This window comes from Pipistrellus kuhlii, unplaced genomic scaffold, assembly GCF_014108245.1.
Source record: "Pipistrellus kuhlii isolate mPipKuh1 unplaced genomic scaffold, mPipKuh1.p scaffold_m20_p_1, whole genome shotgun sequence".
Classification (NCBI taxonomy): domain Eukaryota; kingdom Metazoa; phylum Chordata; class Mammalia; order Chiroptera; family Vespertilionidae; genus Pipistrellus; species Pipistrellus kuhlii.
This window is the reverse complement of record NW_023425404.1, coordinates 177,191,995-177,208,252: the sequence shown is the minus strand read 5'-3', so window position 1 is coordinate 177,208,252 and position 16,258 is coordinate 177,191,995. Positions and strand designations below refer to the sequence as shown.

Here is a 16,258-nt window from a genome sequence, read left to right as displayed (position 1 = left end):
TGAAACAGGGTCCTGGAGAAAAACAAATGTTGGGACCATACTCAAAGCATGAGACTCAAAGCCTTACCTTGGTCATCCTCTGAAACTCCGGGATGAGACAGATCCACAACTATTTGTTCCCTTGGCACTTTTGGGTCATATATATGGAGGTGGGCACCTTCATCCATTAAATATTTGCTAATATATATACTAGAAGATTCTCTGATTAAAAAAAACAAACATAACCCAGTGTTGTTAAGCTTTTTAAATGGCATATATTTTAATACCTTAGGCATTTAATATACAGGGTGGGACAAAAGTTTACAATTTGAGTACAAGAAACAGAGTTTATTCTTTTTTTTTTCCTTTTTAATGAATTTATTGAGGTGACACTGGTTAAAAAAATGACACGGGTTTCAAGTGCACAATTCTACAGCACATTACTATACACTGTATTCTGTGTTTACCACCCCAAGTCAAGTCTTTGTCTGTCATCATTTAACCCCCTACACTGTCCTGCACATCTCTCCACTGCTTTTCCCTCTGGCAATTACCACACTGTTGTTTGTGTCCATGAGTTGTTTTTTCTGTTTTACTCAATTTCCCCCCATTTTATATTTATTAATTATTATATTATTTTCCATACTAGAGGCCTGGTGCACAAAATTCATGCAGGGGTGTGTGTGTCCCTCAGCCCAGCCTGCACCATCTCCAATCTGGGACCCCTTGAGGACAGTCGGACATCCCTCTCACAATCCAGGACTGCTGTGATGTGAGTATGAGTGTGTGTGTGTGTGAGTGTGCCTGCCTTCCTGATTGCCTCTAACTGCTTCTGCCTGCCAGCCAGATCACCCCCTAACCACTCTCATGCCAGCCTGACTGATGTCTAACTGCTCCCCTGCCAGTCTGTTTGCCCCCAACTACCCTCCTCTACCTGCCTGGTCACCCCTAACTGCCCTCCCCTGCAGGTTTGATTGCCCCCAGCTGCCCTCCTTTGTAGGCCTGGTCCCTCTCAACTGCCCTCCCCTCCATCTTGTGGTGGCCATCTTGTGTCCACATGGGAGCAGGATCTTTGACCACATGGGGCCAGCCATCTTGTGTGTTAGAGTGATGGTCAATCTACATATTACTCTTCTATTAGATAGGATGAACAACTGTAAACTTACTTTTGCCCACTCTGTACAGGTAAGATTCTATATCTCATGAAGATATGGATGTTCACTTTATTTTTATTCTTTATATTATATACACAGTGTTTTACACACTCATCCACCGGTCAAACACCAGGATAAGATAAGGAATTAACTCTCAAAGGGATTGAAAAGTTATAAAGAACTAATACCTTGTATCACCAGTGTCCTTTTTGAATGCAAACCCCAAAATAGCTATCTTCTTATCAGTCACCGTATTGAACAGACCATCTATAATCCGGGAAGCAAATCTCCTTCTCTGGTAGTCATTTATATCTATGACCTGAAATTACATGTACAGTCATGCAGTGATTAAAGAGGTACAGACTGTGCCATACGTTGCTTAGTTTTATGATACATACTGTTGTATGAATCCAAGCCTTCTAAATCAACAGGAGACAAAGATTGGTCAACTGCGTTAGTATCTACAGATTAAAAAAACAAACAAAATCCCTTCTCCCCTCCTTAAAACCATACTAAAATTTTTATTTTTCATATGGCTTATCTTTTCATGCATCGGGCTGGGAGGGATGTAAAGATGGAGAACCCAGCTAAGTTTCAACTCCATTTGAGGTCCAGCGATGAGGCCAGCCTAAATACGCACATAGAAGCAGTGTTCTTGTTAGCTAACTTCTCCAAACCCTGTGGAAGCAGGACTGCAAGCACTCAAGTCCCAAAGTACTTCCTCACATGCTTACTCCCTCCCCTCACCACAACTGAGTGTGAATAGAAAGTGAACGGAGGACGGTCAAACATTGTGCAGAGTTACAGTTGCCTCTGGATAAAATATAATACCATGACATTTGGCAGTTTTTAATTAAATGTTATGGGTAAAAGTCTCTGATCACCTATTTGTTTCTCTCCTAAGAGTTTATAAATAAGACTTCATGTTGGTGACCAAATGAATGTAAGGAAAGAGACTACTTTTCTCTGTGTGTGTTTTTTAAGGCTCTAAGCTTCAAGTGGCTGTTATCCTGAGAACAGAAAATGAGCCCAATGTGTTGGAAAATCAAGCTTTTATCTGCATTTGCCCCACAATGGACAGTAAGATAAAGCTATCATGTGGGATTGAGTATACATGTCCATTTTTAAAAATGTGTATTTCCTGGAGAAACCAAGATGGCGGCATAGGGTAGACACCCGAATGCAGCCTACAACAAATTTGAATTTAGAACTGAAAAACAGGGGAGGCATTGCCCTGAAGCGCCAGACAGCTGGCTGAGAGGAGGCTCTGCCATCTAGGAAGGAGAGAGAAGGCACGCTGAACCTCAGGAACTGTGAAGGTACGGAGAACTGTGTGCGCGAAAAGGCGCTGGCTTAATCCCGGTGCGGAGAGGAAGGGCCGGACCGAGATTGCTGCTGGCTTACTCCCTGCACACAGAGAGGGCGGGCCGGGCTGAGTTCGCTACTGGCTTACTCCTGGCGCGGAGAGGGCAAACAGCTAACGCGGCTGGCTTTCTTGTCTGAGAGGAAAACAGAATCAGCCTATTGCTCTGATAAACGGCCCCAGACAGGGAGAGGCCAGACTGTCAGGCAGTGGGCAGAGATCTCTTGGAGGTGTGTGAAGCCAGAGGCCATTACTGCGGGACTTGAGGAGGAGCCGAAGGGAAAACAAAGTTTGTCTGCACCAACCCGAGACTCCGCCCTACCTGTGGCTGAACACAGAAGCTCTCCCAGAGGCTGGCTTTCTCTAAGGAGGGACTTGCAGGAATCCAAAGCTTGTCTGCGCCTTTACCAAAGAGGTGCGTGCGCCTGCAACCAATCTTCCAAAACTCTCCACGAACAGGACTTTTCTAAGGCGAGACTGACAGGGAACCAAAGATTGTCTGCGCCACCCCGAGACCCCGCCCTATTCAAGCAGAGTACAGAAACCCTCCTAGCTGAGACACTGCTGATCCTCACAGCCAATTGGCTTGGAGATCAACGCTTCCCAGTGATACCAACAATAAGCAAGGCTTAACAACAAGACTGCACACACAACCCACAAAGGGCTACACCAAGACTGTCCACCGCAGGTAACTGGGAAGGCTGTGCTACTGGGCTCTACCAGAACAACTAGCACACAAAGCTATTCCATCAAATCAGGGAAACAACTAAAATGCAGACAAGAAGAAGGACACAAAGGAAAGAGATGGAGGAAAAGAAAAGATTGGACATTGAGTTCAAAACTACAGTTATAAGGTTATTCAACAATATTCTAAAAAAGGCCGATAAAATAAATGAGACCTATGAGGATATGAAAAGGGAGCAACTAGAAATAATAAGGGATCAACAAGAAATGAAGAAAACATTGTCTGAAATAAAAAATATTATACAAAGTCCTAAAAACAGACTGGAAGATCGCAAGAATCAAGACAAAGATTTAGAACACAAAGAGCCAGAGGACACTCCTCTGCAGAAGGGAGAAGATAAGAGAATCCAGAAAGTTGAAGATAGTGTAAGAAACCTCTGGGACAATTTCAAGCGAACCAACATCAGAATTATGGGGATTCCAGAAGAGAGAGAGCAAGATACCGAAAGAGTACTAGAAGAAATAGTGACAGAAAACTTCTCCCACCTGGGGAAAGAAATAGACTTACAAGTACAGGAAGCCCACAGAACCCCAAACAAAAGGAATCCAAGGAGGACCACACCAAGACATATCATAATTAAAATTCCAAGAGCAAAAGACAAAGAGAGAATATTAAAAGAAGCAAGAGAAAGGCAGGTAGTGACCTATAAGATTGTCAGCTGATTTCTCAACAGAAACCATGCAGGCCAGACGGGAATGGCAAGAAATATTCAAGGTGATGAATAACAAGAACCTACAGCCAAAAATAATCTACCCAGCAAAGCTATCACTCAGAATCAAAGGACAGATAAAGAGCTTCACAAATAAAAAAAAGCTAAAAGAGTTCATCACCACCAAACCAGAATTATATGAATTGCTGAAGGAGGTTATTTAGGAAGAGGAAGAAGATAAAGATAAAAATTATGATCAACAAATACGTAGCTATCAACAAGTGAATCTAAAAACCAAGGGAATTTAAAAATCTGATGAACAATATTAACTGGTGAATATAATAGAATCAGAGGTATGGAAGGGGAGTGGACTGACGATTCTCAGGGAAAAGGGGAGTGGGGGTGCGGGAAGAGACTGAACAAAAACTGTGCACCTATGGATGAGGACAATGGGGGATGGGGAAGGGACAGAGGCTGGGGTGGGAACCTGGTGAAGGGGAGCAATTGAGGGGGGGAAGAGGATCACATTTATAATAATCTGAACAATAAAGATTAAAAAAAAAAAAAAAGTGTATTTCCTTACATTCCTACCCATTGCTGAAATCTAAAAAACTACAAACTTGGAGGGAAAATATTTAGGAAAGGTATATAAACTGGCTGGTATCTTGGATAAATTACTTAACATCTATAAAATTTTAATTGCCTCATTATAAATGAAGGGTACAATTAGTGGTGAGGACTAAGCAAAGCACTTAAAAAAGAGAGTATGGCCCGGCTGGTGTGGCTCAGTGGTTGAGTGTCAACCTATGAACCATGAAGTCACAGGTTAAATTCCCAGTCATGGCACATGCCTGGTGTTGCAGGCTAGATTCCCAGTGTGGTTCTCTCTCATCATTAATGTTTCTTTCTCTCTCCTTCTTCTCTAAGATAAATTTTAAAAAATATATTAAAAAAAAGAGTCTGGCACAGAGTAATAAATGTTAACTCTATTTCCAATTTGAGAAGGTCTGTAATTTTAGCTCAAAGGGACAAGACAAATATCAGCCTAGGCAAACCACATGAAATCGTTATGATAAGGTCCTTCTTTTATTTTGATTTTATGGATTTAATAATTACAATTTAGAGTAAGTTCTTGCTTTATTCTAGGAGCAAATTTAGTTATAAAATTAGAAGAAATACAGCATTATCAGAAACTTCTATCACAGTTGATTAGCAAGAGACAAAAACACCGAAACCTAGTAAATAAATCTAAAATTTAAAAACTGAACATAATAATAGTTGAGTTCCTGGAATAAATAAATCCTATCAAAGGGTGACATTTTTATTTATTTATTTATTTTATTTATTTATTTTTTAAAATATATTTTATTGATTTTCCACAGAGAGGAGGAAGAGGGATAGAGAGCTAGAAACGTCAATAAGAGAGAAACATCGACCAGCTGCCTCCTGCACAGCCCCTACAGGGGATGTGCCCACAACCAACGTACATGCCCTTGACCGGAATCGAACCTGGGACCTTTCAGTCCGCAGACCGACGCTCTACCGCTGAGCCAAACCGGTTTCGGCAAAGGATGACATTTTTAATTAGAAGTTAATCATTAGTTGTTGGCTATAAAGATCAATACCTGTTGCCAATAATGAGCTACTTCAGGCAGATTCAGAGCCTCACAAAGATAAACCAAATTCAGAACATCCTTCTGAAAGCAGCTCCCGCCAAAGCCTAAAGAAGAGAAAAGAAAATGACAACATTTTCATTAGGATACCACAAAAATGAATCATGACTAATTTGTCATAAGATCCCATGCTAGGATTTTAAATACTAAAATTTGAATATTGGAAAATTAGTGGTTTTATAAATTGTGTGAAATTTGCTGGCAACTAATCAATTCTAGAAATAAACCCCAAATAATTTTCTAGCTGAAGTTTTATTATTTCCATATTTTCTATCCTTTTTCTCAGTCATCTAGTATCACTGCCCCACATATCTAACTTTAGCACAGGGCTGACAAACTTTTTTTTTTTTTTTTTAATTGATTTTTCACAGAGAGGAAGGGAGAGAGACAGAGAGCTAGAAACATTGATGAGAGAGAAACATCGACCAGCTGCCTCCTGCACATATCCCACCGGGGATGTGCCCACAACCAAGGTACATGCCCTTGCCCGGAATCGAACCTGGGATCTTTCAGTCCGCAGACCGACGCTCTACCACAGAGCCAAACCGGCTTCGGCAAGGGCTGGCAAACTTTTATGAGCCAGTAGCAAATATTTAAATCTTTGTACACCATATAGTCTCTGGTACAACTCTTTGTTGTTATTAATCTTCACCCAACAATATTATTTCCATTGGTTTTTAGAGAGAATGGAAGGAAGAGGGAGAGACAGAGAGAGAAATATCAAAGTGGGAGAAACATATGGGTTGGTTGCCTCCTGCACATGCCATTGAACAGGAATGGAACTCGTGATTCTTCAGTCAGCAGGCTGATGCTCTACCCACTGAGAGTACCGCCCAGCACTCTGACACAACTCTTCAACTCTGCCTTTGTAGCTCAGAAACAATCACAGACTATATGTAATCAAATGAGTGTGGCTATGTTCCAATAAAACTTTATTTATAAAAATAAACTGTGGGCATTTGGCATGAAGGCCATATTTTGCCTACCCCTATTCTAGTGCAATGCACTAAACAGTGAGGATTGGCGTGTCAGAAACACCTAGCCATTCGTTAGCTGTATGACTTTGAGCAAGTTGCAAAATTTCCCTGAACCGCAATTACCTCCATAAAGAAAATACCTGTACCTTTATACTAGGTTGTGAGGATTAATAATGAGATATATAAAGTGCTGGTTAAGTTGGTGCACAATATGGCTTCAGTAAATTGTAGTTATTTTTACTAAATGATGGCTTGAAGAAAATATCAAAAAGATATAAAAAGCCAGGAAAACCAGTAATGGAAAATGGCATAAGGCCCCAGAAATACAAGAAAGGCTGCCCTATGAACCAACGTGTAAAAGGCTCTGTTTGCACCCTGGCCAGTGGGGCTCCATGGTTAGAGCATCAGCCCACAGGTAGAGGGTTCGATTCCCAGTCAAGGGCATGCACCTGGATGCAGGTTTGATCACCGGCCTTCGTGCAGAAGGCAGCTGGTTAATGTGTCTTTCTCACATTATCTTTCTCTTTCCCCCCTCCCTCCCTTCCACTCCGCCTAAAAATCCTTAGCAAAAATATTCTCAGGAGAGGATTACAAAAAATATATATATATTTTAAGAGGCTCTATTTAGTTTTACATCAACCTTATTTACCTATACCCAAAAATAAAATCAATTCTCATTTTACCTCGAAAGTTATGTTCTACAAATTGCCAAATTAACAAATACTGTAGCACTGCTCCTAAATGAAATACAGGGTTAAGTTCCTGTGAGCTTCTGGTCACATTTTCATCAACCAATCAATAAATAATCTTGTTTTATGTGTTTCTGTTTAGAGACACCTTATTTTTTAAAAAAAATATATTTTATTGATTTTTTAACAGAGAGAAAGGAAGAGAGATAGAGAGCTAGAAATGTCGATGAGAGAGAAACATCGACCAGCTGCTTCTTGCACACCCCCTATGGGGATGTGCCCGCAACCAAGTTACATGCCCTTGACCGGAATCGAATCTGGGACCTTTCAGTCCGCAGACCGATGCTCTATCCACTGAGCCAAACCGGCTTTGGCTAGAGACACCTTATTTAATACATATTATTGTTTCATTAACATTGAACTCAGAGCCACCAGCACTATCACTCATGCAGGAATGAACCTTAACCACATGTATTTTCTCCTGGATGCATTTTAAACAGTGAAACCATAACCAAAGAGCACAAAAATGCAAAACACTTGTCACTTAACCACAAAAATGGTGCATGTTTGTGTATGAAAGCTGAAATGGGAAGGCAAGAGCACTGCCGTTTTCAACTTTAGCTGGGAATGTACGTCAGTTAACTTAAGTTTTTTGCTTCTCTGTTCATGTCTGCAAATGGCCACAGAGCACCCCGAGTACTGATGTGGAGGTTAGAAATCAGTGAGTAAGCTAACTCACAAATACAGAATCTGGAAATAATGAAGATCAAAGCCATATTTCTAAAAGTATATGCGTAAGAATAGCAAATGATAGCAAATTTTTGCTATTTGCTTTGGGTGTTGAGGTTTTTTTAATGTGGTCTCCCAAACTTATTCTTCCTAATGTTCTTACTAAATACTAATTTATTCCTTCTAAAACACTGAAGTATGTTTATCCCACTAATCAGTCAATAATTATTAAACAACATAAGTAACTCTTACCTCACTTAAAAATTCCCTCATAGCCCTAGCTGGTTTAGATCCATGGATAGTGTCGGCCTGCAGACTGAAGAGTCCCGGGTTTGATTTGCTTGGGTTGTGGGCTTGATCTCCAGTAAGGGGTGTGCAGCAGGCAGCTAATCAATGATTCTCTCTCATCATCAATGTTTCTATCTCTCCCTCTCCCTCTCCCTTTCTGAAATCAATATAAGTCTATATATGATATATAAAAGCCAAAACAACTCTTTGACCATTCAACTGTTTGACCGGTAGCTATGATATGCACTAACCACCAGGGGACAGATGCTTAACATACAGGCATGGAAACATAGAACAGACTGATGAATCTCAGAGGGAAGGGGGGGTGGTGGGTGGGAAAAGATTAACCAAAAATCTTATATTCATTCTAGAGGCCTGGTGCACAGATTTGGGCACTGGTGGGATGCCTCAACCTGGCCTGCAGGGATTGGTTTGAGGCTAGCAATCCAACATCCCCCGAGGGGTCCTGGATTGTGAGAGGGTGCAGGCCAGACCAAGGGACCCCATTGGTGCATGAATCTGTGCATCGGGCATCTCATCCTATATAATAAAAGGCTAATATGCAAATCAAGCAAATGGCAAAATGACCAATTGCTATGACATGCACTGACTACCAGGGGGAAGATGCTCAACACTCAGGGCTGGAAGGATGTCCAACTGATGGCTTAGGCCCGCTCCCTTGGCCATCAGTCGGATATCCCCCACAGGCTCCCAGACTGTGAGATGGTGCAGGCCAGGCTGAGGGACCCTGCCCCCGAGTGCACGAATTTCGTGCACTGGGCCTTTAGTATATTATTAAAAAAAATAATAAGTTCTGAAAAATAAGGCTGAAGGCTACATGTATAATGGGATGATTATTTTAAGGGTATTAAGTTAAACAAAAACTTCCTTAAATTTATTTAATTATTATTATTATTATTTTTTAAAATATATTTTATTGATTTTGTACAGAGAGGAAGGGAGAGAGATAGAGAGTTAGAAACATCGATGAGAGAGAGTCATCGATCAGCTGCCTCCTGCACACCCCCCACCGGGGATATGCCCACAACCAAGGCACATGCCCCTGACCGGAATCAAACCCGGGACCCTCCAGTCCCCAAGCCAACGCTCTATCCATTGAGCCAAACCGGTCCCGGCTTAAATTTATTTAATTATTTTTTAAAAATAGATTTTTACTGATTTCAAAGAGGGAGAGGTAGAGAAACACCAATGATGAGACTCCTTGATCAGTTGCCTCCCGCAACCCAGGCATGTTCCCTGACTGGGAATCGAACTGTGACCTCCTGGTTCATAGGTCAACCCTTAGCCACTGAGCCATGCCAGCTGGGCGAGACTTCCTTAAATTTACAGACCCGACTAAATGAACCCACTTAATGTACTGAAATCGTCAGCTTACCAACACTGGCTTTCAGAAACTTATTTCCGATTCTCTGGTCCATCCCAATGGCTGTCGCCACCTCTTCTACGTCAGCTCCTGTTGCTTCGCAAAGGGCACTTATAGAGTTAATGCTGCTGATTCTCTGGGCAAGAAAAGCATTTGCTGCCTTAAAAAATTTAAAAAAAAAAGGGGGGGGAAACTATGATAAGCTAAAATAGCAATTTTATACATCTGGATTATATTTCATTGTGTTGATGCAAATTACTGAGGGAGATATAAGTTACTGATATGCTCGATTTGAGGAGGTAATAGGTTGGTAAGAGGAAATGTTTTAATTAGAAAAAAGATGATTCTGAAAGAGGGTATAAGAAGGGAATGACTTTAAAAAATACTGTTTTAAAAATAAAATAAAATAAAATAAATACTTTTATTCTACCCTCCATTTTCTTAAAGTTTATTAAAATTATAGAATTTTCCAGAATATTTTATATAAGGGGGAATATATAATCCCCCTTGTGAAAATTATTTCAAATTGTATAAGAATATTATCTTCAAAAGGGTACCTTTTGTTAATATTAAGAAAGCAGCTGTGTAACCTAACAGTTTATAAGAAAAATAAATCCTTGGCCTCAAATGAATGGAGAGCTGAGTGCTATGTACCCACCAGTTTGGAAAGTTCGGAAGACCAAGTGTTGGTGGTGAGGATCCGCTCTTTCGGAACCCAGTGCTGATACACGGCGCACAGCGCCTGCACGGCCCTCTGGCCCTCGGGGGTTTCATCCCCTCCGATCAGCACTCTGTCTGGGTTCTTCAGGTCCTTGATGGCCGTGCCTTCTGCCAAGAACTCAGGGTTGGACAGAACCTAGAATCCCAATGCAAAGAAAGTTTAAGATAGAATGAACTGTGAACAAATTTTTAAAAAAATATATATATTTTATTGATATTTTACAGAGAAAGAGAGAGGGATAGAGAGTCAGAAACATCGATGAGAGAGAAACATCCATCAGCTGGCTCTTGCACACCCCCAACTGGGGATGGTGCCCGCAACCAAGGTACATGCCCTTGACCGGAATCGAACCTGCGACCTTTCAGTCCGCAGGCTGACGCTCTAGCCACTGAGCCAAACCGGTTTCGGTTAACTGTGAACAAATGTAAGACATCAATATTTACATAAGAACCAGATTCTAAGGCTTGCTTTTTTTTTTTTTCATACCTGTAGGTTCAGGTTGGGTTTTGTGTTTGCATCAAATATTTGACGAATACTTTCTGCTGCCCTCACAGGAACCGTGCTCTTCTCGGTCACAATTTTGTACCCGTGTGAGTTTTGTACAATGCGTCTGGCACAGGCTTCAATGTACTTCAGATCTGCTGCACGGCCCTTCCCCATTCCGAAGGTTTTTGTCGGAGTGTTCACCTGGTGAAAGTAACCGGGATTAAGAACAGATTATCTGTGAGATACTCAGCGATTTCAAGATAGGCTGTGTACCATCAATTAGCTAGTCAAGTGGGGAGTTAACTGTCACTAGTAGCCCTGACTTCAACCCTCATTTGCTCCTCAAAAACAATACATTTTATAAATATAATCACCAGAAAGAATAGCTTGAAGCTTCTGGAGAATTAATTCAATAATTTTTAAAATATATATTTTATTGATTTTTTACAGAGAGGAAGGGAGAGAGATAGAGAGCTAGAAACGATGATGAGAGAGAAACATTGACCAGCTGCCTCTTGAACACTCCCCACCGGGGATGTGCCCGCAACCAAGTTACATGCCCTTGACCGGAATCGAACCTGGGACCTTTCAGTCCGCAGACCGATGCTCTACCACTGAGCCAAACTGGCTTCGGCTCAATAAATTTTTGTTGAGAACTACCATACATGTGACAGACACCAAGGCAGGCAAGTTCCAAACTAAAAAACAGTGCTAGAGCTATAAAGATGAATGAAATAGTTCTTATCCTAAAGGACTTCACAATCTGAAATGAAATGTAAATTTTCTCTTATTTCCTCTCTTCATCGTATCATTGTATGTGATATATTATCACTATAGACGCCCGGTGCACGAAATTCATGCATGGGAGGGGGGGAGGTCATCACCCTCAGCCCAGCCTGCACCTTCTCCAATCTGGGACCCCTCAGGGGATGTCCTACTGCCAGTTTAGGCCCAATACCGAGGATCAGGCCTAAACTGGCAGTTGGACATCCCTCCCACAATCCTGGACTACTGGCTCCTAATCGCTCACCTGCCTGCCTGCCTTGTCGCCGCTAACTGCCCCCCTTGCCAGCCTAATTACTCCCAACTGCCCCCCTGATAGCTGTTCGCCCCTACTGCCCGCCCCCCCAACAGCCTAGTTGCCTCTTACTGCCCACCCCCCCCCCCCCCCGCCACTGGCCTGGTCGCCCCCAACCACCCTCCCCCTCCGCTGGCCTAGTCACTAGTCACCCCCAACTGCCCCCCTGCCAGCCTGGTCGCCCCTCACATCTCCCCTCCCCCCACCAGCCTAGTTGCCCCAGACAGCCTGCTGTTCAGTTGTTTGATTGTCCCTCACTAACCTCCCTGCAAGCCTGGTCATATGCAGCCATCTTGTGAGTGTGTGATGGTCAATTTGTGTATTGCCTCTTTATTATATAGGATGGTCTTTAAATTCCTTTCTTACTATCCTTTATAGATCAATATCAATAGCTTTTAAAAATGCTTACAGTATCACTCACAAATACCTTCTTGGTTCATTAAAGCTAAGAATTATTTAACATTTTCAGTATATACAATACTACGTAGACAAATACTATCAAACAGAAAGAAAAATAAATCCTGAGCCCAGAGTCTAGACATTTAGTTTTGGCTTAGCTCAATTATATACCGTAACCTTGGGGATATATGGCTACCTTTGCCTCAATGACCTCATCAGGATAACACTCTATAAATCTAACACACAAGTTTTAAAATACTCTGATAAAAATGGAAGTACAAGAAGAAAAATGGAAGTACACTGAAAATTATAAAATTCTATACAGGAATAATCTTTGACCCAGTAGGAAGAAGCGCCAATTTTCATCTCTTGACAAGCTTATAACCTAATGGGTGACTAAAGAAATCAAGCCAAAATAAATGAAAATTTGAGGACTGAGTTGAGCAGTGAAAAACAGGAAGAAAAAGTTGTTTATATGTATGGAACTTAGGAAAAAAATTAGTCATGAAGCCACGGTGCAATATGAGTACAGAAGGGAAATGATGGCTGGCTAACGGGATAAGGCAAAACATGCCTGAGATGGGAGATGATCAGTTGGCTTCCCTTCTGCAAGCTTAAGTAGAGGACGGGTAGGTGAGTTATAGAAGATGCACCAAGTTCTCCGAAGTAATTTGAAAAGGCCAAAAAAGGAGAAAGATTGGCTTCATTACCATTTTTTTCTGGAGTTCACATATCTTTAGTGCTGCTTTTGTCTCACTAAAAAAACACTCAGAAAACAGCCATTCTTTAACTTAGTCATTAACAATATGCATAGAGGGTAGATGGACCTCATAACATTTCTTCCCTTTATCTCAGGGGACCCAGTCAAAACTCACGCCACTGGCTTCCCCTTTCATTTGTAAGGCCCTAATGGTCTTGAGTCATATAACTTCCTAACTCAGACACCAATTGGCGATCACTATACCCACACACACAGAATATGAGTAGATGGTTACCAGGACTGCAAGAAATAAGTTACCTTGGTTCAAATACTGAATTATCAGAGTTTACTCCCAAGCACTGAATCTATTATTTTTTTTTTTAATTGCAAAGGTGCAATAGTTTAGCCATACTATGAGCTGAAGGTGTCTGTAGGCTAGCCTGGCAACCTAACCAACAGGTGCCAAGTTCCAAATGAATTTAAAATGAGTTTTGGAACATAATTAATTCACCTATATAGGAGAAGCCTATAAGTTTACAAGCAAACGTTATCTGATTCTCTTTACCTCACTTCCACCAACCGGAAGGGGGAAAATGATGAAATAAAACACCATATGTGCTCACACATTACCAGCGCTTCCTAATTCTAGATCTCAGGCTAGAACTTTCTCTGAATTTATTTATTTATTTATTAATAATGTATTTGACCAAATGATTATGGATTTGACAAGGAGTTAGACAAAGTCAGTGACAACCAAAATTCAACTGGCTAATGCTATCCTAAGCAATGCTGTGGCTTACTACAATGCATTTACTATTAAAGTAAGATGAAACTTGTGTATAGTCAAGAATACATTAAAACACACACAGCAAAAGAAAATACTTACAGAAATAAATACAAGATCAGCTTCTTTAATGGCATCATCGATATTGGTAGAAAAAAATAGATTTTTCCCTCGACAGGCTTCTACCACTTCTTTTAGTCCTGGCTAAAAAAAAAAAACACAACAAAACTGAACATACTATTTACCAGTTACATGAGATAACCTAAGAGTATAGAGTTACATGTGTTAAAGAAACAGAAGTTGTATTTGCTGGCTTGGCTCAGTGGACAGAGTGTCAGGCTGCAGACTGATGGGTCCCAGGTTCGATTCTGTCCAAGGGCACATGCCTGTGTTGTGGGCTCGATCCCAGTAGGGGACGTGAAGTAGGCAGCCCATCAACAATTCTCTCTCATCACTGATATTTCTATCTTTCTCTCCTCCCTTCCTCTCTGAAATCAATAAAGATATATATATATATATTTTTTTTTAAATGAGAAGTTTATATTGTAAGTTAAAGGTCTAGACTCACTCTCAAATAACACCTGTGTACAAATATCAAAGATCATATATTAAAGGTCATAAAGTATACATTATTTAACATTATTCAATAAAGCAAATTAAACCTCCCACAATTAAAGCAGCAGCTTAATTGGAATGGGGGATTGAGGACAAATATGTGGTACCTTAATCAATAAAGAAATTTTAAAAATTAAAATAAACAAAAAAGCATATAATATAAAAGTGTGTGTGTATGTATGTATGTGTATATATATATATATATATATATATATTTATATGTTTGATGGTCTTTCCAAGTTAAATTTCAAGACTTTAACCGAGGATAACTTTGGGACACTTCACAGACCCTAAAATGTTTTCTTTTTCTTTTCTTTCTTTTTTTTTTCTAATTTAATAAATCTTTATTGCTCAGATTATTACAATTGTTTCTCCTTTTCCCCCCCATAGCTCCCTTCCACCCGGTTCCCGCCCCACCCTCTGTCCTTACCCCTCCCCCCCACATTGTCCTCATCCATAGCCTGAAATGCTTTCAAAAGTTTGTTCTCATAAAGGAAATATTTTGAATTTAGCCAATTTAATGTAATTGAATCATGTGGAAAGCTTTATCAAATAAAAATTAATAAATTTTAAAAAATAAAGCAGCAGCTTATTTTAATGCTGTGTCATTGTTTACCATGTACCTGATTATTTCATAAGTTAATATTTAACTCTGAGTATCAACACAATTATCAGGAAATTCAATGTCTTCTGTGATTTCAAGCAAACATTTGATTTCACATTATCATTATGAATACAATATAGGTTTTTACCCCCAAGAATTTAGGCCATACAACTGGTTGTGAAACAGTCACTATTTACACAGACATGAATATATTTTTTCTAAGTTATACTATAATATAAGAAATACTTCTAATGAAAATCGTTACTTTTCTCATCGTTAACAGGACACATAGTAATGTTAAGAATATTAAGCTGTGCTTCACCACCTAACAAGTATTCCTGCCCGCCCCCCACAAAAAAACAAAAAAAACACAAAAACAGAACTAAGTCTGATCAGACGAGTCCAATAAGCCAAATTCAAACTGAAAATTTCTACAGGATAAACAACTTGGTTTCTTCAACAAATAAACTAAAGAGAAAAACAGAGAGAGAAAGAGATTAAAATATTGTGATCTTGAAAGACACTGAAGTGACATGAATCTGTTGGGATGTCCGGATCTTACTTGCACCCTGATTCAAATAAACTATGGGAGGAAGAACATGTATAAGAATTCTTGATATTAAGAAATTGTTTAAAATTTTATCAGTAATAACGGTGATGTGCTTACATTTAAAAAACAATTATTTTAGAGATACTTAATGAAATAAGTATAGATTAAGTTATAAATAATCATGCTGGTGGTATATGGGATGAGGGACTGGGCCATGTAGATAAATCGTTGAAACAGGGTGATGGGCATATGGGGACTCATTACCCTATTCTCTCTGCTTTTAGTACATTTGAAATTTTCTATAATAAAAAGTGGGGGAGAGAATCAGACCTAAACCACTGAAGCTTACTTTTCTTGGGAGAGAGGTTCAAACAATGTCCACAGTATTATGGATGTTTATAAAACTACCTGTGTATATAGCAAAGTAAAAAGCCCCTTCGGGCTTCAGGTTTAGAGTTATATCCAGAAGCAATTTACTTTTCTTCATGGTTCAGAGGCTTTTGAACATAAGCAATTAGAGGAAGTATTAAACGTAAATTCAATTTCCATTAGTTTGACTAAAATACATACTAGGACCAACAAAATACATGAACCACTACAACCATGAATATGGTGTCATCAATCATAGTAACGTTTCCTTGGTGATTCTGACTAGATTCTGGAAAATCAGACTAAAAGGTTATGGGATTTT

The 16,258-nt window shown here is 40.0% G+C and overlaps 1 protein-coding gene across 8 annotated transcripts in view; it reads right to left on the bottom strand.

The window, feature by feature from the left end:
- The window catches only part of UGDH (UDP-glucose 6-dehydrogenase), a 46,998-nt gene that overhangs the window by 18,641 nt on the left and 12,099 nt on the right, over positions 1 to 16,258 (bottom strand). For 7 of the 8 annotated variants that reach the window (XM_045573324.1, XM_036418336.2, XM_036418361.2 and 4 more), the window contains exons 3-9: positions 13,901 to 14,002; positions 10,838 to 11,038; positions 10,289 to 10,486; positions 9,643 to 9,790; positions 5,516 to 5,610; positions 1,322 to 1,452; positions 68 to 201 (exon numbers count right to left, since the gene is read on the bottom strand). In XM_045573324.1, the coding sequence (XP_045429280.1) occupies positions 68 to 201; positions 1,322 to 1,452; positions 5,516 to 5,610; positions 9,643 to 9,790; positions 10,289 to 10,486; positions 10,838 to 11,038; positions 13,901 to 14,002 (1,009 nt within the window). The remainder of the gene's footprint in view (positions 1 to 67; positions 202 to 1,321; positions 1,453 to 5,515; positions 5,611 to 9,642; positions 9,791 to 10,288; positions 10,487 to 10,837; positions 11,039 to 13,900; positions 14,003 to 16,258) is intronic. The other variant, XM_036418372.2, reaches the window with a different exon arrangement.